The sequence below is a fragment of the Patagioenas fasciata genome, chromosome 6, assembly GCF_037038585.1.
Source record: "Patagioenas fasciata isolate bPatFas1 chromosome 6, bPatFas1.hap1, whole genome shotgun sequence".
Classification (NCBI taxonomy): Eukaryota; Metazoa; Chordata; class Aves; order Columbiformes; family Columbidae; genus Patagioenas; species Patagioenas fasciata.
In genome coordinates, this window is record NC_092525.1 from 11,704,637 (window position 1) to 11,722,518 (window position 17,882).

Below are 17,882 nucleotides of genomic sequence, written 5' to 3' on the forward strand. Positions count from 1 at the left end.
AGCCGATTTCTGGAGTTGTGGCTTTTAACATGCACAAATAGCTCTAATTTAGTCATTTATTTAGTTGACATATTTATTTGGGATGTTCCTTTGCTTCAGTTAAAGGTACTGTGACCAGTGCCCCAGGCGTGCTCAGCAGGACGTGAATGGACGAGATCCATCAATTACTCTTGATCAGATCAAACCGGCCGGGGAAAACTCACATAACTCATCTCCCTGCACAGGCTGGGCTGGAGCCGCACGGCTTCGCGACTCAGCCTTCCCCGTCTGCTGATGGAGAGGAGCACATCGTAGCTCCCCCGCCAGCTCACCGGGGCTGACACAGCGTGGGAGAAACAGCTTTCCAAATGCTGGGGTCCTGCTATCCCTTCAGGCCATCCACCTCCCTTCCTGGTGTGGTTTTGTTTTGTTAACCCTGTTCTGGCGACTCGCTGTGGGCAGGGAGAGGTTAAATACCCTGCTCGCAGCTCTGGCTGCATGTGCTCAAACCTGGGGTGCGACAGATGCAGCACCTTGTGTCTTCAGAGTTGTGACTGCTGTCTTCTCCCAGGTACCTGCTTGGAAAGCAGCCTCTCCTTTCTTAGCCCTAAAACATTGGTCCTGCAGCACTACAACCCCCAAAAATGAGTCCATCGGTGCTTTCTTCCCTCCCTCATGTCTCACTTGGTGTTTTAACCATGAAGGCCAAGTGGAAAAGCACCAGCGCATGACAAGTGAATTGTCAGTCCTTCTGTCTGCCCTGTAAGCTGCTGGCTGAGCAGGATGGTTTTGCAGGGATTTGTGATGAGTTCATTTAGCCAAGGACAACCTGGATGCTCCCGTCATGTTTGCGTGTGTTAGGCACTGTGGAGAAGAGCTGTGTGCTGCCCTTACACAGAGCTCCCGTTCCAAATGTTCAGCCTGGATGTGGCTGGATGTATACAAGTCTTCAGCTAAGCTCTGCTCTTTTGAGAGATAGGGTTTTTTTGCCAAGAGCTACAGTCTTTCTGATGTGCAGCATGTTACGGCAGACTTGAGGGTCTCTTCCATCTCAGAACGAAATGCACTTAAGGAAACAGAGTTTGTGTTGTCAGGACACTGATTGAATCAAACCTGCTCTCTCTTCTCTCTTACAGGTTACCAGGACAATGCCAGTACTTAGGGTTGCCGGTTGCTGATTACTTCAAACAGTGGATTAATCTGAAAAAGGTACTTTTCTGCAAACTGCCATGGTCCCCGTCTCCCTCTTTCCCCCTCCCTTGTCCTTCTCCTTTCCTCTTTAAGGAGGTGTCTAATAACTACTGCTGTTTTGCATTGAAATGAGTTATTTTCTCAGAAGCTGGGCTGAGCGAGTCCTCCTGCTCCCTATTGTATCTCCTCTAATAGAGTCTTACTGTACTTGATGGGATGTGTTCTGCAGCTGGGGAGAATCCCATTGTGGTGGGCACAGTGCGGTGTCTCTGCATAATAGTGGGACACTGTGAGGCCCCCTTCGACAATGGTTGTGTTGGCCCCAGTGTTGCTGACTCTGTTTTGTTTTACAGCCATATAAGGCTTCTAGGAGCTTGATTCCCTTCAACTCAACTTCTGGTTGATAAATGTGGAAATATTCCAGTATAAAAATCAGCATTTCCCTTTGTGTTGTGAGGAAGGGGAGATGTCTCAACAGCCTGTCCACCTCAGAGACTGGTGGTCACTTTGCAGAACAAAATGTCTTGGACTTCACTGTCTGGCACCTGGTGTTGCTTCACAGCTTCTCTGACCGGTTACAGACCCTGCTGTGCAGCCATAGGGTCTCCTGGCACAGGAGAACGTGGTGATGCCATAAGCCACAAATCAAAGTGGGAAGGAAAGAACAAGTGTGATTACGAGCAGTAGCAGGGTGAGGGGGGAGGCCGGGGTCTGTGCACATGAGAAACTGGGGTGGCCCTCCTGGTTAAACCTTTGGATGAGTAAGATTCCCTTCCCCCAACCAATTTAATGTTGTATTTGGATTTCTGTACCTTTTCCTGATAATTAGGGGTCTCAGTAAGTGGAATTTGCTTGTAAACAGCTTGTCGTACTTGTGGGCTTTTCTTTTGTTCTTTTATTTATTGTTTTAAATGGAAGAATGAGTGACAGGCTGAGCAGCCGCAGAAGGACAATTTGCATGATCTGTTCCGTCAAATAGGGTAGAACATGAACTTAACAAGGGATGCTGGCAGCACATTCCCGGCTGAACTTGTCAAAGGGTCTTGTATTTCCCTGCTGTCAGAGCAAATCTTTTGGCTGATTGCTGGTCCTTGGTAAATGAAATCTGAAAGCACATTGGGGCATTCTGCAGTTCAGTGACCATTAATGATCGCCGTTTGAAGTTCACTAAACTTCCGGTGAATGGATAGCAGCTACATAACCAGCAGGTTGATGGCTGCAGAATAATAATATTTAAAAAAAAAATCCCTGTGTTCCGTGATGTTTGCGAAGAAGTAGATTGATCCAGCTGTGCTCCTCTAGTCCTTAGGATGAATGACTTATGGCTCTTTCCCATAGTTCGAGCCTCCTGAAATTAGCATGTTGGGAGCTGGGATTCATCCTAACCTGGACATCCAGGCAAGCGGCTGTTCTTCAAGGTGGGCATTCATGTATTGGGCTTCAGCAAATACCGTGATACAAAGTTGAGGGCTGGAGAGAATCTGTGGAGCACCAAGCACGGAGCTGAAGGTGGGAGGAAGAGGAGGAAGCTGTTGCAGTGGAGCATTCCCCTGCCCAGCTCTCTGAAGGGGTCGGAGTCTGAGCATGTGGGATGGGGGCACATGGGTTGGGGTTGTCCTCTTCTACAGGTGTTACTCAGAAAGTAAGGCTCTGATATGCCTCAGATCACATGGGGAGGGGACACATGAGAGAAATGTTCACCTTCTTCCAAACCCTCTAATCCCTTAAAAATCTGCAGTTTTTCTGACTCTTTAATATCTGATGCCCTGTGACATGCAGGGCGGCTCCAGGGTCCCTGTGTCCCTCTGGGAAGTGACCCAGGTTGAAGAGGAGAGCAGGGACCTCTCCTGTCCTGTGGCTGCAGAGCTGCCTCCCCTGGCGCTTGCTCTCACCCCAGGGTGAAGATCTTTCCATGCCACTCACTGCCTCGCTCTCTGGTGGTTCTTGTGTGGGAGCCGCCTGCGTGTTTTCACGAGAGACGATTTCCAGCTTAGGTAAATAATTGTGGCCAAGCAGCTGGACCCAGTGAGACCTCAGTCTGTTTTGAGTGAGCTCCCAGTGTGGGACAAATCAGGATGGACAAATGTGTAGCCCCCCTGCTCTTCCCTGGATAGCTCAGATGGCCCCTTTTCCCCTCCCTCTGACACATTCCTGACTTAAAATTATGTCCTAGGCTGAATCTGCCTCTGACCTCATCCATGAAGTAAAGGTGTTGGGGATGGTGGTGTGGAACTGCTAAATTTCTAGGTCGTGGATAATGCAGAGACTTGGATGTTTCAGATGTCAAGAAAACTGTTCATGTGAGTGTAAATGGCACGTATGACTGAGAGCAGCTTCCTCCAGGATGGCCCCACCTGCATCTGTGATCTGTCCTCTGGGTCTCTGCTTGCGAGCAGTGACACCAAGAGGACCCTATGGAGTGAGGGAACTGCTGCTGCAAGTACAGGAGAAAGGTTACGTACAGAAAGATGTGTACATGCAGCAGATGTGTTTGGGTAGTGCAGTGGCAGCAAAATATCTTCCAGATTCCCTCTACCCATACGCACACGGCTTCAGCTCCTCTTTATTTTGGATCATCTGAAGAAGCAATCCTTGTCAGTGCTCCCTCTGCCAAGGTGCAGGATGCTCCAGAGCTCAGCAGTCCCTCTTCCCGAGGTGGTGAGACGGTCTATCTCAGGGTTCCTTCTCCAGTAAACTCCTTCCCTTGTCACTGCTGTGCTGCAGCAGCAGTTGAGGTGAGCACCATGTGCCTCCAGGCTTCTTTCAGAGTATCCAAGGCTTGCCTCTTGGACAAGCTGAAGCGGGGGATCAGCCCCATGCTGGCTGCCAGGCTTGTGTCACCTCAGGGAACATTTCTGGGTTGATCTGGCCGTGCAGGTGGTGGTGAGCTCCACACCTGACCGCTGCGATGGTGGCCAAGGAGTTTTGGGATCTGTGAAAAAGCCTTCTGTGGAGGACAAAAGGAGAAAAGCTCCCTGTGCACTTGACCGCATTTGCTGAAGTTTTACCTTGCCCTATGCCCCTCCAGCCTGTTAATGCATCCCTTCCGTCAAGCCTGATCGGTGTTTGCTGACATTTTTAATGTCACTGAGCGATCTTGTATCTCTAGTGAACTGTCAGCATAGAGCTGACTCGGGGCAGAGAGTTTATCATGTTCTTCACTTCGATTAGCTCAGCCTTGTGGGAGGGGAGCAGAAAGCAGAGGAGGCTTTCTTTGAATGCTGCAACATTTCAGATATCCCCCTAAACCATCTCGATAGAGAGCCACCATCCCATCTGCCAGTTCTCCTTATGTACCTGTCACGTCAATCTGCAGAGGCCCCATGGGTTAGGACTCAGGTGCAGAACCTGAGCTGCATCGCTGGATGCACAGGATGGAAATTGCAGAGAGTGCTTCATGCCAGGAGAGAGGGGCACCAGTGGAGTAATGCAAGCAGCATGCAGGAGGCTGTGGGTCAAGATTTATGTGAAAAGGGAAACTGCTGCAGCTAACAAGCTACAGCCAATCTGCTGCCCCAAGAGCATCCTCAGGTAGCCTGGATAAATGCATTAACACTAATTTGAACGCAAGGATCAGTTCTTGTTTGAGCTCCTTTTGCTCTTTCGGGGACCTCTGTTGTTTATTGTTCCAGGTCTCATGTGAACTAGTGGCACGGTTGGTCCCGTGATGGATCCTCACCCCGCAGGGATGGAGCCAGCGCTGTGTCAGGCTGAGGACGCGGTACCTGCCATCGCAGGCTGGCCGGGAGCAGGGAATGGGAAAGCTGGTGGGCAGCAGGGAGCACGCCGTGGTGGGAGGAGGTAAAAGAAGGGGTTACACTAGATTTTCTTACAATTAGCTTGGGCAAGAAAAGCATTAGAAGGATGATCAGGGTGTCAGAATGACCAGACCAGAGGTCTAACTCAGATCACCCCAATGCCAGAGGTTGGTAGCTGGTGCTTGCAGGTGTAACAAGGAGGATGTGGGTCAAGTCAGCTTTTTCTGGTTCCCAGCAGTTGTCCTCTCAAGAATTGAGAATTGGCAGCTACCTCCAGACCAGTGCATCTAGTACCCACTGGTTTTACCACATATTTCTACCAGAATATTGTATGTCCTTTTCTGAGTCTGCTCATGCTTTCGGTTTCTACAGCATGCTGCAGCAATGAGTTTTGCTATTTAATTATGGATTAATTATACTCTGAGTGCTCATATGTTGTGTGAAGATGCAGGTCCTTTTGTTTTTTAAACCTACAATCGGATGATTTTCTTGGGCCTAGGTCTTGCATTGCATGAAAGTGCAAACAAGTGTTTCCAGCTCTTCTCCCTTGTGTTATTTTTGACTTGAGGCCTCTGTCATATTCTCGCTTAATTGTGTCTCTTCCAGGACAGCGTAACTTGTTGGAGGACTGGCACAAAGGCACTGGTGGGCTTTGTGACTCTAGAATTGGGTTGTGGAAGCTATTTTTAATACAGTATACACTATCCTGATCTTCCATTTCTTCTCTGGGTGTTATGTGATTAAAAGATGAGTGGTTTATGTATCCCCTTACCCATCGCAGAGCGACCCCTTTCTCAGGACAGCTCTCCCGGCATGATTGACCATCTTTGATTTCTTTCGATGTCTTTAGATACAGTGCTTGCTTTAGAAGCAACAGAAAGCTGGTCCTACTTTGGCATCCACCTGAAGTCCAGGAGAGTTTTTGTGAAAGGCAAGGGTTCAATGATGTGTGTGGAGGAATGCGCCTTTCCTTCTCTGGGCATCATGAACTGGAGCTGGCAGAGCCTTGGGGAGTCCAACATGACCATGCTGGGGGTGCCATGGCTGAGCGCAGAGCTGGACTTTGCCAGGCCCAGCCTTTATTGATCTCTAGATACTGGTAGTTGGAAAAAAAACCTGTTAATACACATGCACAAGTGTTTTGAGGTCACCTACTGGCATTGTGAAATCTGACAGAGGAAGCATGTAATAGGATGTTTTTGTTAATATTTGGCAACTAGAAATAAACACATCTTAAACAAACAAAGATTTGCTAGCAGCTTTTTGTCTTTCATCTGCTTTAGCAATTCCTTCTGCCTTCGAGGTGGGAGGAGGAGCTCCGAGTGCTTCTCAGACACTTGGTGCTCAAGTGTCTTGAGTGCTTAGGATTAAGAATGTTGAAGTGGTATGACTGAGAAATGGTTTATTTTTGGTCCATATGCCTGGAAGTTGCTTTCATGAGGTCTAACTTCTTGAGGACTTACTGTGATTGTTACCTATTGCCTGCTTATTGAGTTACTGGCTATAAGGAATAGAAAATGCCTAGTAAGGTTAGAAATGACAGAGGAGGACTGCTCAGGCAGAGTGCTTCATGGCCATAGCATCAAGCACATGAAGATGTTGGCACTCAACTGGGAAGAGCTGCTCATGTACCCACGGTGCTCAGTGCTTTGCTGGTTTGCAGCTGGGTGGGTGCTCTGAGACCCTGTCACCCCTTCCTTCAGTGGGAGCTGGGCTTTCTGGGGCTCCTTACCCCACCTGCAGAGCTCTTGGCTTTGGGAAGTCTATCAGAAGGCAGGAATGGGAGAGGCTGTGAAAGGAAACGCAGGGAGCAGCGCGACTCCAGGGTTAAGGGGAGTAAGAGTGTCTTTTCCATGGGGATTAGCAAAGAAAAGCGTCTATGCAATGGCATCGATTCATAGTTGGAAGGAATTGCTTATAACAGCAAAATCGACTGTGTTTAATAAATACTTTGTGTTTACAGGAAGGCGGAGGATGCCCTATGGCTGAGGGAAACGTTTGTTGTTACAACACAATTTTCTGATGAAGTTAAGTGGTGGCTTTTGGTTGGCACTTGGCACAGCTGGTTTACCTGAGTTTTAAAAGAGCTGATGTGAAGCTCTGGACTGTTAATAAGTCTTTGAACAGGGGGCAAGTTCTAGAGGACTGGAAGAAAGCTAATGTTGTACCAGTAATTTAGAAGGGCAAATGGGATGACCGATGAAGTAATTATAGCCCTATCAGCTTGACATTAATTCTGGGCAAAGTAATGAAAAGCCAGATATCATAGTTGATTAATAAAGAATGAAAAGAGGGTAATATAATGCCAATCAATGTGGATTTATGGAAACTAGATCTTTTTCAAACTAACTTGATATTTTTTTTATGAGACTACATGTTTGGTTGATAAAGGTAACCATGTCACTGTAATATACTTCTGGAAGGCATTTGACTTGGTACCTTATGACATTTTGATTAAGAAACAAGGGTGATACAAAATCAACATGGCACACATTACATTGATTAAGAACGAGCAAACTGACAGCTCCTAGCATTTAATTGTAAATGGATAATCATCATGGAGTACATGTCTTCGTAGTGGGGTCCCACAGAGATCTGTTTCTCAGACCTCTTGTATTTAGCACTTTTATCAGTGAAAGAGAACATAATTTTTGATAAAGTGTGCTGATACTGCATCCAGGAGGTGGATTTGTAAATGGGTGATGGTGAGTAGGAGCAGAGGGGCTGGATCTTCTCTTTCCTTGGGACTGGCTTGGCTGGTATGGGATGCTGGGTCCTGTCTCTGCATCAGAAAGGATTCTGGAAGCACAAAGACTGGATGAGAACTGCAAGACCCATGGGAACACTCCGCCATGCAGTGAAGAGCCTGCGAGCCATTTAGAGTACCAGCAAGAAGGGTAAGGGAGGCTCAGATGTACTCCTCAGGTACCTAAAGGGAGATCCAAAATGCGATGAGAAGTTTCTTCACCTTAGCAGGCAAAAGCATAAGCAGTTCCAGTGCCTGGAAGCCAAAGCAAGGTAGATCACGTGCAGGTTTTTACAGTGGGGGTGATTAACCATTGGAACAACTACGGTGGATTCTCCAGCTCAGGAGGGAAGTTTTTTTTCCCTAAAAAGATCAGCTCTGCTTCAAAGAGGAATTAATCTGGGGCCTGTGCAGGTCAGGCCAACCGATCGCAGCGCTTTCTTCTGCTGTGATAATCTTCGACTCTTGGTCTCAGCGTAGCCCTGGCTGCTCCGTTCCGCTGCGGTGAGAGCACCCGTGAAGACTCCTGACCGGGGGGAGCGTGAGTGGCACAAACACCAGGAGGTTGGGGACGGAGGGGACGGGTCCCGGGGAGCGTGGCTGCCGGCGCGGGCAGGGAGCCCTGCTGCTCGGGGGCTGCAGCGTGGCAGCCGTCCACCGCTTCTCCTTTAAATCTGTCGTGCAGCTGTCTGAACTCTGAAATTTCTTTCAGTCTCTCCCTCGCCTTGTTAACATGTGTTGCCTTTGGGGTAATCAGGGAAAAAATATTATGTCCTTTTACAATTACCGGGTTTTGGAATATTAAAATGTCTCTCTGCATCGGCAGTGTTATTTTGATTGGTATTCTAACCTTTGACTAGCCCATAAAGCGAGCCGCTCTTCAAGCCAATATTGCAGGACTGAAATTTAATTCCGAAATGATTCCAGATAATAGGGAGACAGATAATATATGCATGAAGGATATTATGTTTGGACTAAATGCAGCAGGGCCAGGGCTTGGGAGTTGAATAATAGCCCAGAGTGAGTTATAATCTGTGGGACAGAAATACCTTACTGTCAGGGCCAGGAGAGGAACTCTTAAATCAAAGGGAGGAAGACAAGGAGACAGTCGAGGATAGTCATCTCAAAGGGAAAGGGCATCCAGGAGAGGCCTTAGAGGAGCAGCTCTCCCTGTCCCGATGCACAGGGACCTGTCCTCCCTTCCTTATCTAGCAAGGAATGCTGAGTAAGAACACTTTTACAAAGAAAACCAACATACGGGGGATTGCACTGGGAAGGGAGGGTGAGAGTCTGCAAGTTCTTGGCAGTCTTTTCCCTTTCCTCCTCCCGGACTCATCAGAAGGTGATACGGGATGGGTTCACAGAATCACAGAGTCGACTGGGTTGGAAAAGACCTCAGAGATCATCCAGTCCAACCCTTGGTTCAACTCCAGTCCATTGACCAGATCATGGCACTAATGCCATGTCCAATCTCAGTTTAAAAACCTCCAGGGCCGGTGAGTCCAGCACCTCCCTGGGCAGCCATTCCAATGCCTGACCACCCTCTCTGCACAGAATTGCTTTCTAAATTTCCCCTGGCAGAGTTTCAGCCCATGCCCCCTTGTCCTATTGCTGACTGCAGTTGGTGTATCAAACTTCTTTGCCTCAGTTTCCCTAGAATTTATAGCCAGATGGACCCAGGGGTTGTTGATGTGGTGGATTTGCAATATGTGCCAAGGTAGAATGCACACGAGTAACCATTGGGGTTGGTCTGGGCATCCACTTTCTCATAAAACAAAAGGAAGCCTTTTAAATACTCGAGGCTTTAAGAAGCAACACCCCCCTCTGGGCTCCTTGCCCCAGGGAAGAAAACTTGGGGTTTTTGCTATTTGCTCCTCCGCAAGTGGCACTTTGTGCTTTGCCGGCAACTTCCAAGCGTAGTGGAGCAGTCAGCAGGGTACTTTTTGCTCTGCAGTAGCTCAGCCCTATAACTTTAACCTGCTGGGCAGAGCGTTGGGAGTTTTTCTGCAGTTAGACTGGGCAGAGCATTGCGGAGCTGTGCCGGGAGGAGGGGAGCCGAGCCAGCGGAGATGGAGAATGATCTCTGCTGCTGGGGTGACACAGACCCATGTCGATATAACAGGCTTTGGCTCAGTGGCACGAGCTTATAGTTTCAAAGTAATGATCCCAGCCTTGCATTTCATTTCCTTCTCTTGCAGTCTCAGGAGCTGGTCTTGCTACAACTGACAGGGGCTCTAGATGCAGCCTGGAGGCTTCACTGGTTTTGGATGACTTGAGCGATAACACATGCCCATCCCAGCAGGGCAGAAACGAGCAGTGTCCATGTTCACCTAAATCAAATGGTTTTGTGTGTTTTCCTCTCCTTGATCATTCGTTGGTGGTTTTTTTCATCGCATCCTAAAAGCACAGGGACAATTTGCTGTGGAGCATGTGTCTGCATGAACTGTTCTGGGAGCAGATGGGAAAGATGTGGCCCCCAGAGGGTTAATGTAAGCTCTTGGTTCACCAGAAAGTAGCTACGTTTCATGGCTTGCAAAATATCAGATTAGTTTAGTAACTCCTTTTGGCCATGAAATGCACACCTGTGTGAAAGAGCAAGCTCAAGCCAAGCAGAAAGCTCTGGGCCGGGCACATGCAGCCCATTCCTCACTTGCTGCTGTTTAGACCGTGCTGGGTGGGTAAAGACAATTCAGACAATGTGAAAACCATTTAGAGCTACTCCATTACAAAGGCAACCCATCAGTATTTTGTTTCTATTAACAGCAAACTCTTCCTGGAGCTTTCATCCTTCTGTCCTTCCTGTATCTATCCCGCCTGTGTTCATCTCATGGCATCTCACACACAGATTAACTTCTTTACCATCAGGGGTTCTCTTACACTCTCTTTTGCTAATATATATTATAATTGCAGTAGACGTATGTCAAAATCTCAGCTATTTTCCTAAACAGGGCACTTTGGAGCTTTGTTTTAGCCTTTGGAGCCTTGTTTTAGCCTTTGGAGAAGAAGAGTTTTGCATGTTGCACTTAGGGAGAACCTGGCACAGGTGGAGAAAGCCCAAAAAGGAACAGAAGAAGAGTCAGAGAGCGGGAAGACATGACCTCCAGGGGAAGACAGAGGGTTCTGTGATATTAGCTTAGACAAGACTAAGCAGAAATCATTTTTGGAAGAATAAAAGTGCTCAGAGAAAGGGAAAAGTTTATTCTGCGTGGTTGTGGTGGACAGCTGTTGGTCATGTCCTGCTGCAAGGAGATCAGTAAACAGGCTCTGTGGATGAAGAAAGGGATGTGGGGCCTTTAGCTCTTGAGATTTTCCTAGTCATACCCTGTTTGCTGAGACGCCTCTGTGCCCTTGCACTTGGACGCAGGCTGTGTTGCTTTCCCTGGGACGCACCACTGAAACTGGGAATACTGGAGCAGGGAAAGAAGGGGCCGTTGCCTTGGGTGCCACGTACAGTCTCTGCTCCTCTCCTGGTTCTGTCAGATTGGGATGTTTGTACCAGGGAAATCTCAAGGCAGCTTTTCTTATTTGGCAGTGCCTTCAGGCTCCAACAACTCCTGGTGCCACGTGTGGTACAGAGTGCTCTGAAATAACACAAAAAGGTGGTGGTGGTGGTTCAAGAGAAACTGAGGAACACAATTATTTTATTTGGCCCCACACAGCCTGTGGATACTGGACAAAGCAGAGAGTAGAATTTGTCACTTTTGTGCTTTTTTTAACTAGTGCAAAAGCTTTGTCTTCTAGATGAGATTGTAAGCAGCAGTTTGCTGAGTGCATTGCAATGTTTTCTTTACTGAAAGCACCCTTGTCTGTGCGAGTGGTTGGAGGCAGGTTGGCATTCGTGGTTCTTCTACACACACATCACCATAGCCTGCAGGTGAAAGGCGCAGAGGCAGCTGCTCAGCCCCTGCCTGCTGCTCTCCCTGCCGAGTGCCATATTGCTCGGCTGCACCTCCCTGTGCCTGCACCCCCCTTGCTGGGGGATTTGAACATCTGTCCCCCGCACCAAGGAGCCTCCTGGCTCCCATCTGGCTCTGTGTGTGCTGCTGCTGAGGTTAAACATCCTGCTCAGACCTTTACACCATGACTCTGGTTGCTGCTTCGGGTTGAGGAAGGAGCCATGCTGGCTCTCCTGGTCCCACCTGTTTATGGGCTGTAGGTGTCAAAGTTTTAGAAAGAGCATTCAAAAACAAGCAATATAACCCACAATGGAACGTAAGCAACTTGTGCTTTTGGTAAGAAATCTTTCTGCGATGTCAAGGTTATGTAGGCTGAAATGGCCCTCATGGACCCCATGTTGGGTTCGAACAGGCAGGGAGTTGCTGCAGGGCTGGTCATGGTGTGACGGGGACCTGTCAGCGGGGTGTTTGCTGTAGCTGGGGATAACGGTGTGTACAGTATGACTGCAGCACGGCTTGCTTGCATCTAGGGTTACCATGTAATATGCACTTGACATTGCAGCTCGGGAGCAATACAGGGAAACTGTAAGGATGGTCAGAATGAGGCCCTCAATCCCCCAGCAAGCTGATCTGTCTGGTGCGGATCTGGCGTTTCAGCCCCACGCAGGACTGCGGTTGTGCCTGTGGGACACTGATGCTGTTGGTAGAAGCTGAGGGGTCTCTGATCTCATGTGGCTGCTTATGTGAACGTGTGGGATAGCCTGTTTTCCCATCTCATGCGTACTGTGGTCAGTCAGAGAGTCTGGAGCCTTCTGCATGCCCCGGTGTTGCGAGAGGCAGGTCTGACCCTGGGCCTGACACAACTCCCCGCAGTCAATACCAGAGCAGGGCAAGAGGAGAAGGGATTAGAGGCAAGGCGTGTTTTACAATAATCCTGCAACGTGTGCTGCATTCCAGGCCAGGAGGAGCTGGGAGGCGAAGGTGCAACGTGTGAAAGATGGGCTGTCCCAGAGTCCCGAGGGGCAGAGCATCCCTGCATCCCAGCCTTCCTGCTGGGGCTTTGCGTGGGTACCAGCACAGCTGCCTGGTTCCTGGGAAAGGAGCCGTGTCCTCTTCATTTAAAAGACAGGAGCTCCACACGGGAGCATGAAAATGAACCTGTGGAGTTCTCTGGGGAAGGATGAGGGGTTAATCACACTTTTCTAGCCTTGGGGATTAAAACATTAACTGGTTTAGTCCTCATTGTCCTACCACGCCAGCATGGCTACAAGAGGAAGAGTGGCTGTCTGCCACCTCCACCAGCAGCAGCAGGCTGGTTTATGGTAGCAACTGGCTTGCCAGTAAGTGGAAAGAGCTTTTCTCATATGAGGTGTTCCGGGTGCCCTGTGCTGAGTGTGTTGCACTATCCTGCTGAAAGGGATGAGGCTTTGCTGCTGCTCTGCTGGCTGTAAAGTGTGGGGATGCAGCCTCTGCCCTGTTACACAGAGATATACCATGGCTTGGCTTTTGCTTCTCATGGGCTCATTGTAAAGTGGCAAGAGATGCAGAACTGGGAGATGGGAGATACTGTAGTACAATTTGCATATTAATAACTTACAGTGCTGCACACTCACTAAATTAATTAATTAAATCCCTCAGAACCCCAGGGCTACTGAGCAAGTTGATTCCAGAGCTGGGATTAAAAGTCTCCTGCTGCCCTTTCTCCATGTTCGCACAGCACTTCAGGCTCCATCCTGGCTCTTACTCTCCACCTGATTACCTTGCAAGAGGTCTTTGCCTGCAGTCCATGGGCTGGATCTATCACAGTGGCTTGCTAAGAACTGGCTGGAAAGTCTGCTTTTCTTTAGGAAACAGCCCATCTTTTGCCCTCATTTGGGTGTAAACTTCACCTCCTATTCTTTGGCCTGCTGGGGAGGGAGGCTCTGATCACCCCAAAACATGAACCCAGCCAGGGCCTCTCTCAGAGTGGCTGGTTCTCCCAGTTGCCTGGGCACTGTCTCCTGCAGACCGGGACCATCTTCTCCATGGATGCTCTGATGTGAGTCTTGTGCCAGCTCTATGGGCCATCAAAGCTCCTGAGCAAACTGAAGTCCTGGTCTGGATTGTTGCACCATAGCCCTCCCAAACTTGCTCAGCACCCACCCGGTTCTCAGCAGTCCCCTTCTGGGTGTCAGTAGGTATGGAGGCAAGATGCTTATATTTACTGACAACATGCATCTTCCTTCTGTTGAATCTCATGTCGAAAAAGCCCATAATGATGTTATTTGTTGTTTTCTTGGGCATCCTATCCCCAGATGAATATGCAGGTCTCATTCATAGCTGATGGATCAACTCCGCCTCCCCCACTGTTCTTTGAGCCAGGATGCTTGTCTGCATTGCTCTCAATATACCTTAAAGCCAGCAATTTCCATTAAGCTGTGTAGGATGGAGTGTAGCTGGGCCACTCTGTGTGCAGTGGTCAGCATCCCCAGCAAGTTTCAATGGCCTGGAAATGAAACCTCAGTTGCACCGTTCTGCCAGCGCTGCTCCAGCGTGCATCCTGCAGACGATTTTTTAGACAAACTCTGGGTATTTAGTGTATGGTCTTGTGCCAGCTACAGGAAAGCCTACTCTCCGCACTCTCCCAGTGTTGTAACCTCTGTCAGCCTGACTCTGATTGATGCTGTTAATATTTTAGAGATCATTTAGGATCTCCGCCTTGGCTGCGCTCCTCGCTCAGGCAGGCGCTGTCCTGCTGGATGCCTGCAGCTGCCAGAGGAGCACGCTTGCTGCCTGCTGGTGTGTTTTGGAGGATGCAAGTCTGCAGGTTAGCAGGACCACCAGGACTAATGGGAGCACAAAGCCTGCAAAGAGCTAATCGCTACCCTCCAGCTGGTCCAAGCTGGCCCTTTCTGTAGGTGAGGGTCTTTCAGCCTCCCTGCGACATTCTCTTCTGTCCTTGCCTCTTGGCAAAGAGACCAACTTCCATCTGGATATTGTCCCACCAACTGCATTTGGCCAAGGTCCTTGCTGTATAGGGGTGTCCCCATACCTCTGTGTGCCATACCAAGTATGATTTGGCCATGTGGAGCTGGTTCTGCTGTGGCCTTGCCCGTGGGGTCAGTCAGTGCCGATCGGGAGGTGAATGACGTCCTCCGGCTGCCCCACAGGAGCTGAACATGGACCCATCGTGCACCTCCCTGCCTTGTACCCTGCTCTTGATCTGCTCTAACCAGTGGAGCTGCGTGGCCATTCCTTTGATTCGGGAGAGCGCTGGTGATGCTCTGCTTGCTCAGCCTTCCCCATGGATCCAGCTGAATCCAGCTGTGGGAATGGGGCCGATGTGCTGCGGTGACAGGGGCTCTGGCAAATCCAGGAGACAGTGAAGCTGTGTGACTGAATCCCAGACTGTGTTTGCTCTGCCTAATTATAAAAAGTATGAGTTTGTTCTGCTAGGTGCACATTATGCCTTTATTGTGGTGTAATTATGCCAGCTGCCTATGTTTAGTGTCATAAAAAGGAATAAAATGCCCATTACCCGCCTAAAGAATTCTTCTTGTGGGTTTTTTTTATTTTTATTGCTGTGGAGTACACAGTGGGGATATCTTTGATCGGCAATTCTCCATGTAAAATAGCTGGTGAAATACTGTGCTTTCGGAGCGCTCCTCCAGCCAGCACCCTCACCTGGCGCTGCCTCTGCTGCTTCCAGCCAGCACGATCTGCTGGTCAAGATGGTGAAGCCACCACTCAGTGCCACCACACACTGCTTTCCAGCAGCATTTCCCTCTTGCTATCCAGGTTCCAAAGCCTCTGAGCACCTGAGAGGTGCTGGGCGCTTTCCATCCTGGGAGGAGACACAGCATTGCTGCCTGCAGGCGCTGTTCAGAAAGACACAAGGGTGCCTGGGTCTGGCCAAGCTATTTTTTTGGATAGAATGATGTATCGAAGAGTCCAGTGCCCAGGGGAAGCCCATAAGGTGGCCTTGCATGTCTTGCAAGGGCAGGGATGCTAAGCCTCATTCCCCAGCCAACCCACGGCCCCTGCAATTGGGCTTCGGCTGCTTTGGGGTTTCTGGTGACGTCTGAATATCTGGGGCCCTGTTTCTGTGGTGGTGAGAGTTGCCTGGGAGGAGCCGTGTCCTCCAAGAGCTGAGGTTCTGTGCAAACATCAATTACTGAAACACATAGTCCTGGCAGGGAAGAGCGGCGGGAGGCTTGCTTTGTGTGTGTAAATGCTAGGGGCGTTTTGGTGATATTAAATAATTTCTGATGGCAAAAAAAAATGCAGAAAACCCCAAATCCAAACACCACGTCTTTAGAGGTCGTTAAAAGCTGCCTTTCCGCCCTTCCTCCTTCTGATAGTTTCACTCGCTAATTGGAAACGGACTTTATTAGTTTCATTAGGAGCGATTAATGCTGGCTATAGATAGCCCTTAAATATATGGTTTTGATGGGTGGTAAATCTGTTGGTTTAGTTGGTTTATTTTTTAACTTCGTGATATTTTCAGCAGATCCCCGGTCCCCCCAGCCCGTATGTGCCACAGATACCTCGCACAACGTCCCTTTTAATTCCCTCCACTTATTTTTTACGTCAGGTGTTCCTTGAAGTGGCCTTCACAGCTCTCCACCCTTTCAGCCGACGACTACGTCAGGGGAAGATGGACTTGCGCCTCCCCGCAGCTTCATTGCATATGCACACGCCGTCTGCCCCGGCGGCACGACTGCCTTGGTGAAGAATCCAAGGGGCTGCTGATAGCAATCATTGATTAAGAGGGTAATTGTCCTGAAAATTCAGATTGATCAAAAGGCAGAAATGATAACTTGTGTAACTGTGTTTAAAACCACGTCCTGTCAATAGGGGAGACTGAGACGTGGCGAGCAGAAAGCAGGGAGAATTGGATATGCGAGCGGGTGAGTGTGCCGGTGGTTCGGGGAGGAGGGGGAGCCATTCTTCCTTGGGGTCCGTAGCAGGATGTTTCTTGTCACTGACGCTGGGCTATTGGAGATTCAATCACTTTTATCTTCCCCTCTCTCTCAATCCAAATGCCTTTTCATATTAGAAAATTAGAATCAGCTCTGCTCATGCAAGATTTATTAGCTCTGCTGAGCAATACCACAGAAGAGTAAATGATGTTGCATTTCAGGGGCTTTTTACACATTATGACCAAACTTGCAACTTCTTAAGTATTCTTCCATTGAGCCACTGCGGGATGTGAAAGGATTGGGAGAGACAAACTTCTCTCTGGAAATAGTTCTGCACCAGTCCGTATGTCTCTTCTTTATTATCGGAATGATTGGATTTGGTTGCTAATACGGATCTTTTCTTTGGGCTCAGTTTCTGCTCTTATTGCTCTGGAAATCAGACTCTAAGAATCGTGTCTATTTATCGCATTTTTTTCTTGGTCCCCTTTGTAGAAACGCTTTTTGCTTCTAAAATTTATATATTTGGAGCTCTGCTTCTAGCTGGCACTCGTTTACATCTGAAGAAAACGAATCCTGTTTTCTGCTCAAATGTTTTCCCTTGTGTTTTGCTTTTTTAAATACCTTCTGACCTTATGTCCTACACAGCTCATGCTTTACGTAGTGATGGTCCTTCGGTCTTCAGGCACTAGATACTAAAGTTCTCTAAAGACATGAATGAATCTAGGCTCATAACGCCTAATAGATATTATTCTGGGGATGCTGAGGCATGGGTGAGTTAGAAGATTTTCCTGTGAGTCAGTATCAGAGATCGGAATAGAAATTAAGTCTCATGTCTCCTGATCCTGAGCTTCAGCCACAAGGCTTGTTTGTGAGTCTTTTCATTTTCAATTTGCTCTTCAGGCATTAAATCCGCCCAGCATCTCTGTGAGGGTCACTCAGCCGCGAGAGTCAGGATGACTGGCTGTTGGGAGCCTCTGCCTGAGGTGCTGTTCAGGTTTTTTCCCCATCTTAAAAATTAAAGCATTTGAGGTTCACAGTATTTCACTGATGATATACAAATCCCTCGTGCTCTGCAGTACTCCACCCCTCTCACAATGGGCATTGTGTATGTAGCCCCCATACAAAACCAGTGGCTGTTGTCAAGGTAAACACCATTTTTCTGCTAGTTCTGGTTTGGAATGTTCCCAAAAGGAAGCAAATTTTTCTTCTGCCATCATCGTTTAGCAAAGTAGACAGCACCACACAGGGGTGCTGGTACCGCTGCTCAGTGTCTCACACCAAAGCCAGCATTAACAACAGAAGCCGAAATCAAGCTGTGGAAGGGAACAGTCTGTTCACAGCTTCATCTGCTGCCATCATCGTGCAGTGGAGCCCAGCACCTGCAGTTGAGCTTCTGCCAATCTTTTTTCTA

At 48.6% G+C, this 17,882-nt stretch overlaps 1 protein-coding gene across 1 annotated transcript in view; it reads left to right on the top strand.

Moving 5' to 3' along the window:
- Positions 1 to 17,882, top strand: part of ERI3 (ERI1 exoribonuclease family member 3) — a 132,572-nt gene that overhangs the window by 52,904 nt on the left and 61,786 nt on the right. Inside the window, exon 6 of the mRNA XM_065842550.2 lies at positions 1,116 to 1,188. Coding sequence (XP_065698622.1) covers positions 1,116 to 1,188 — 73 coding nt within the window. The remainder of the gene's footprint in view (positions 1 to 1,115; positions 1,189 to 17,882) is intronic.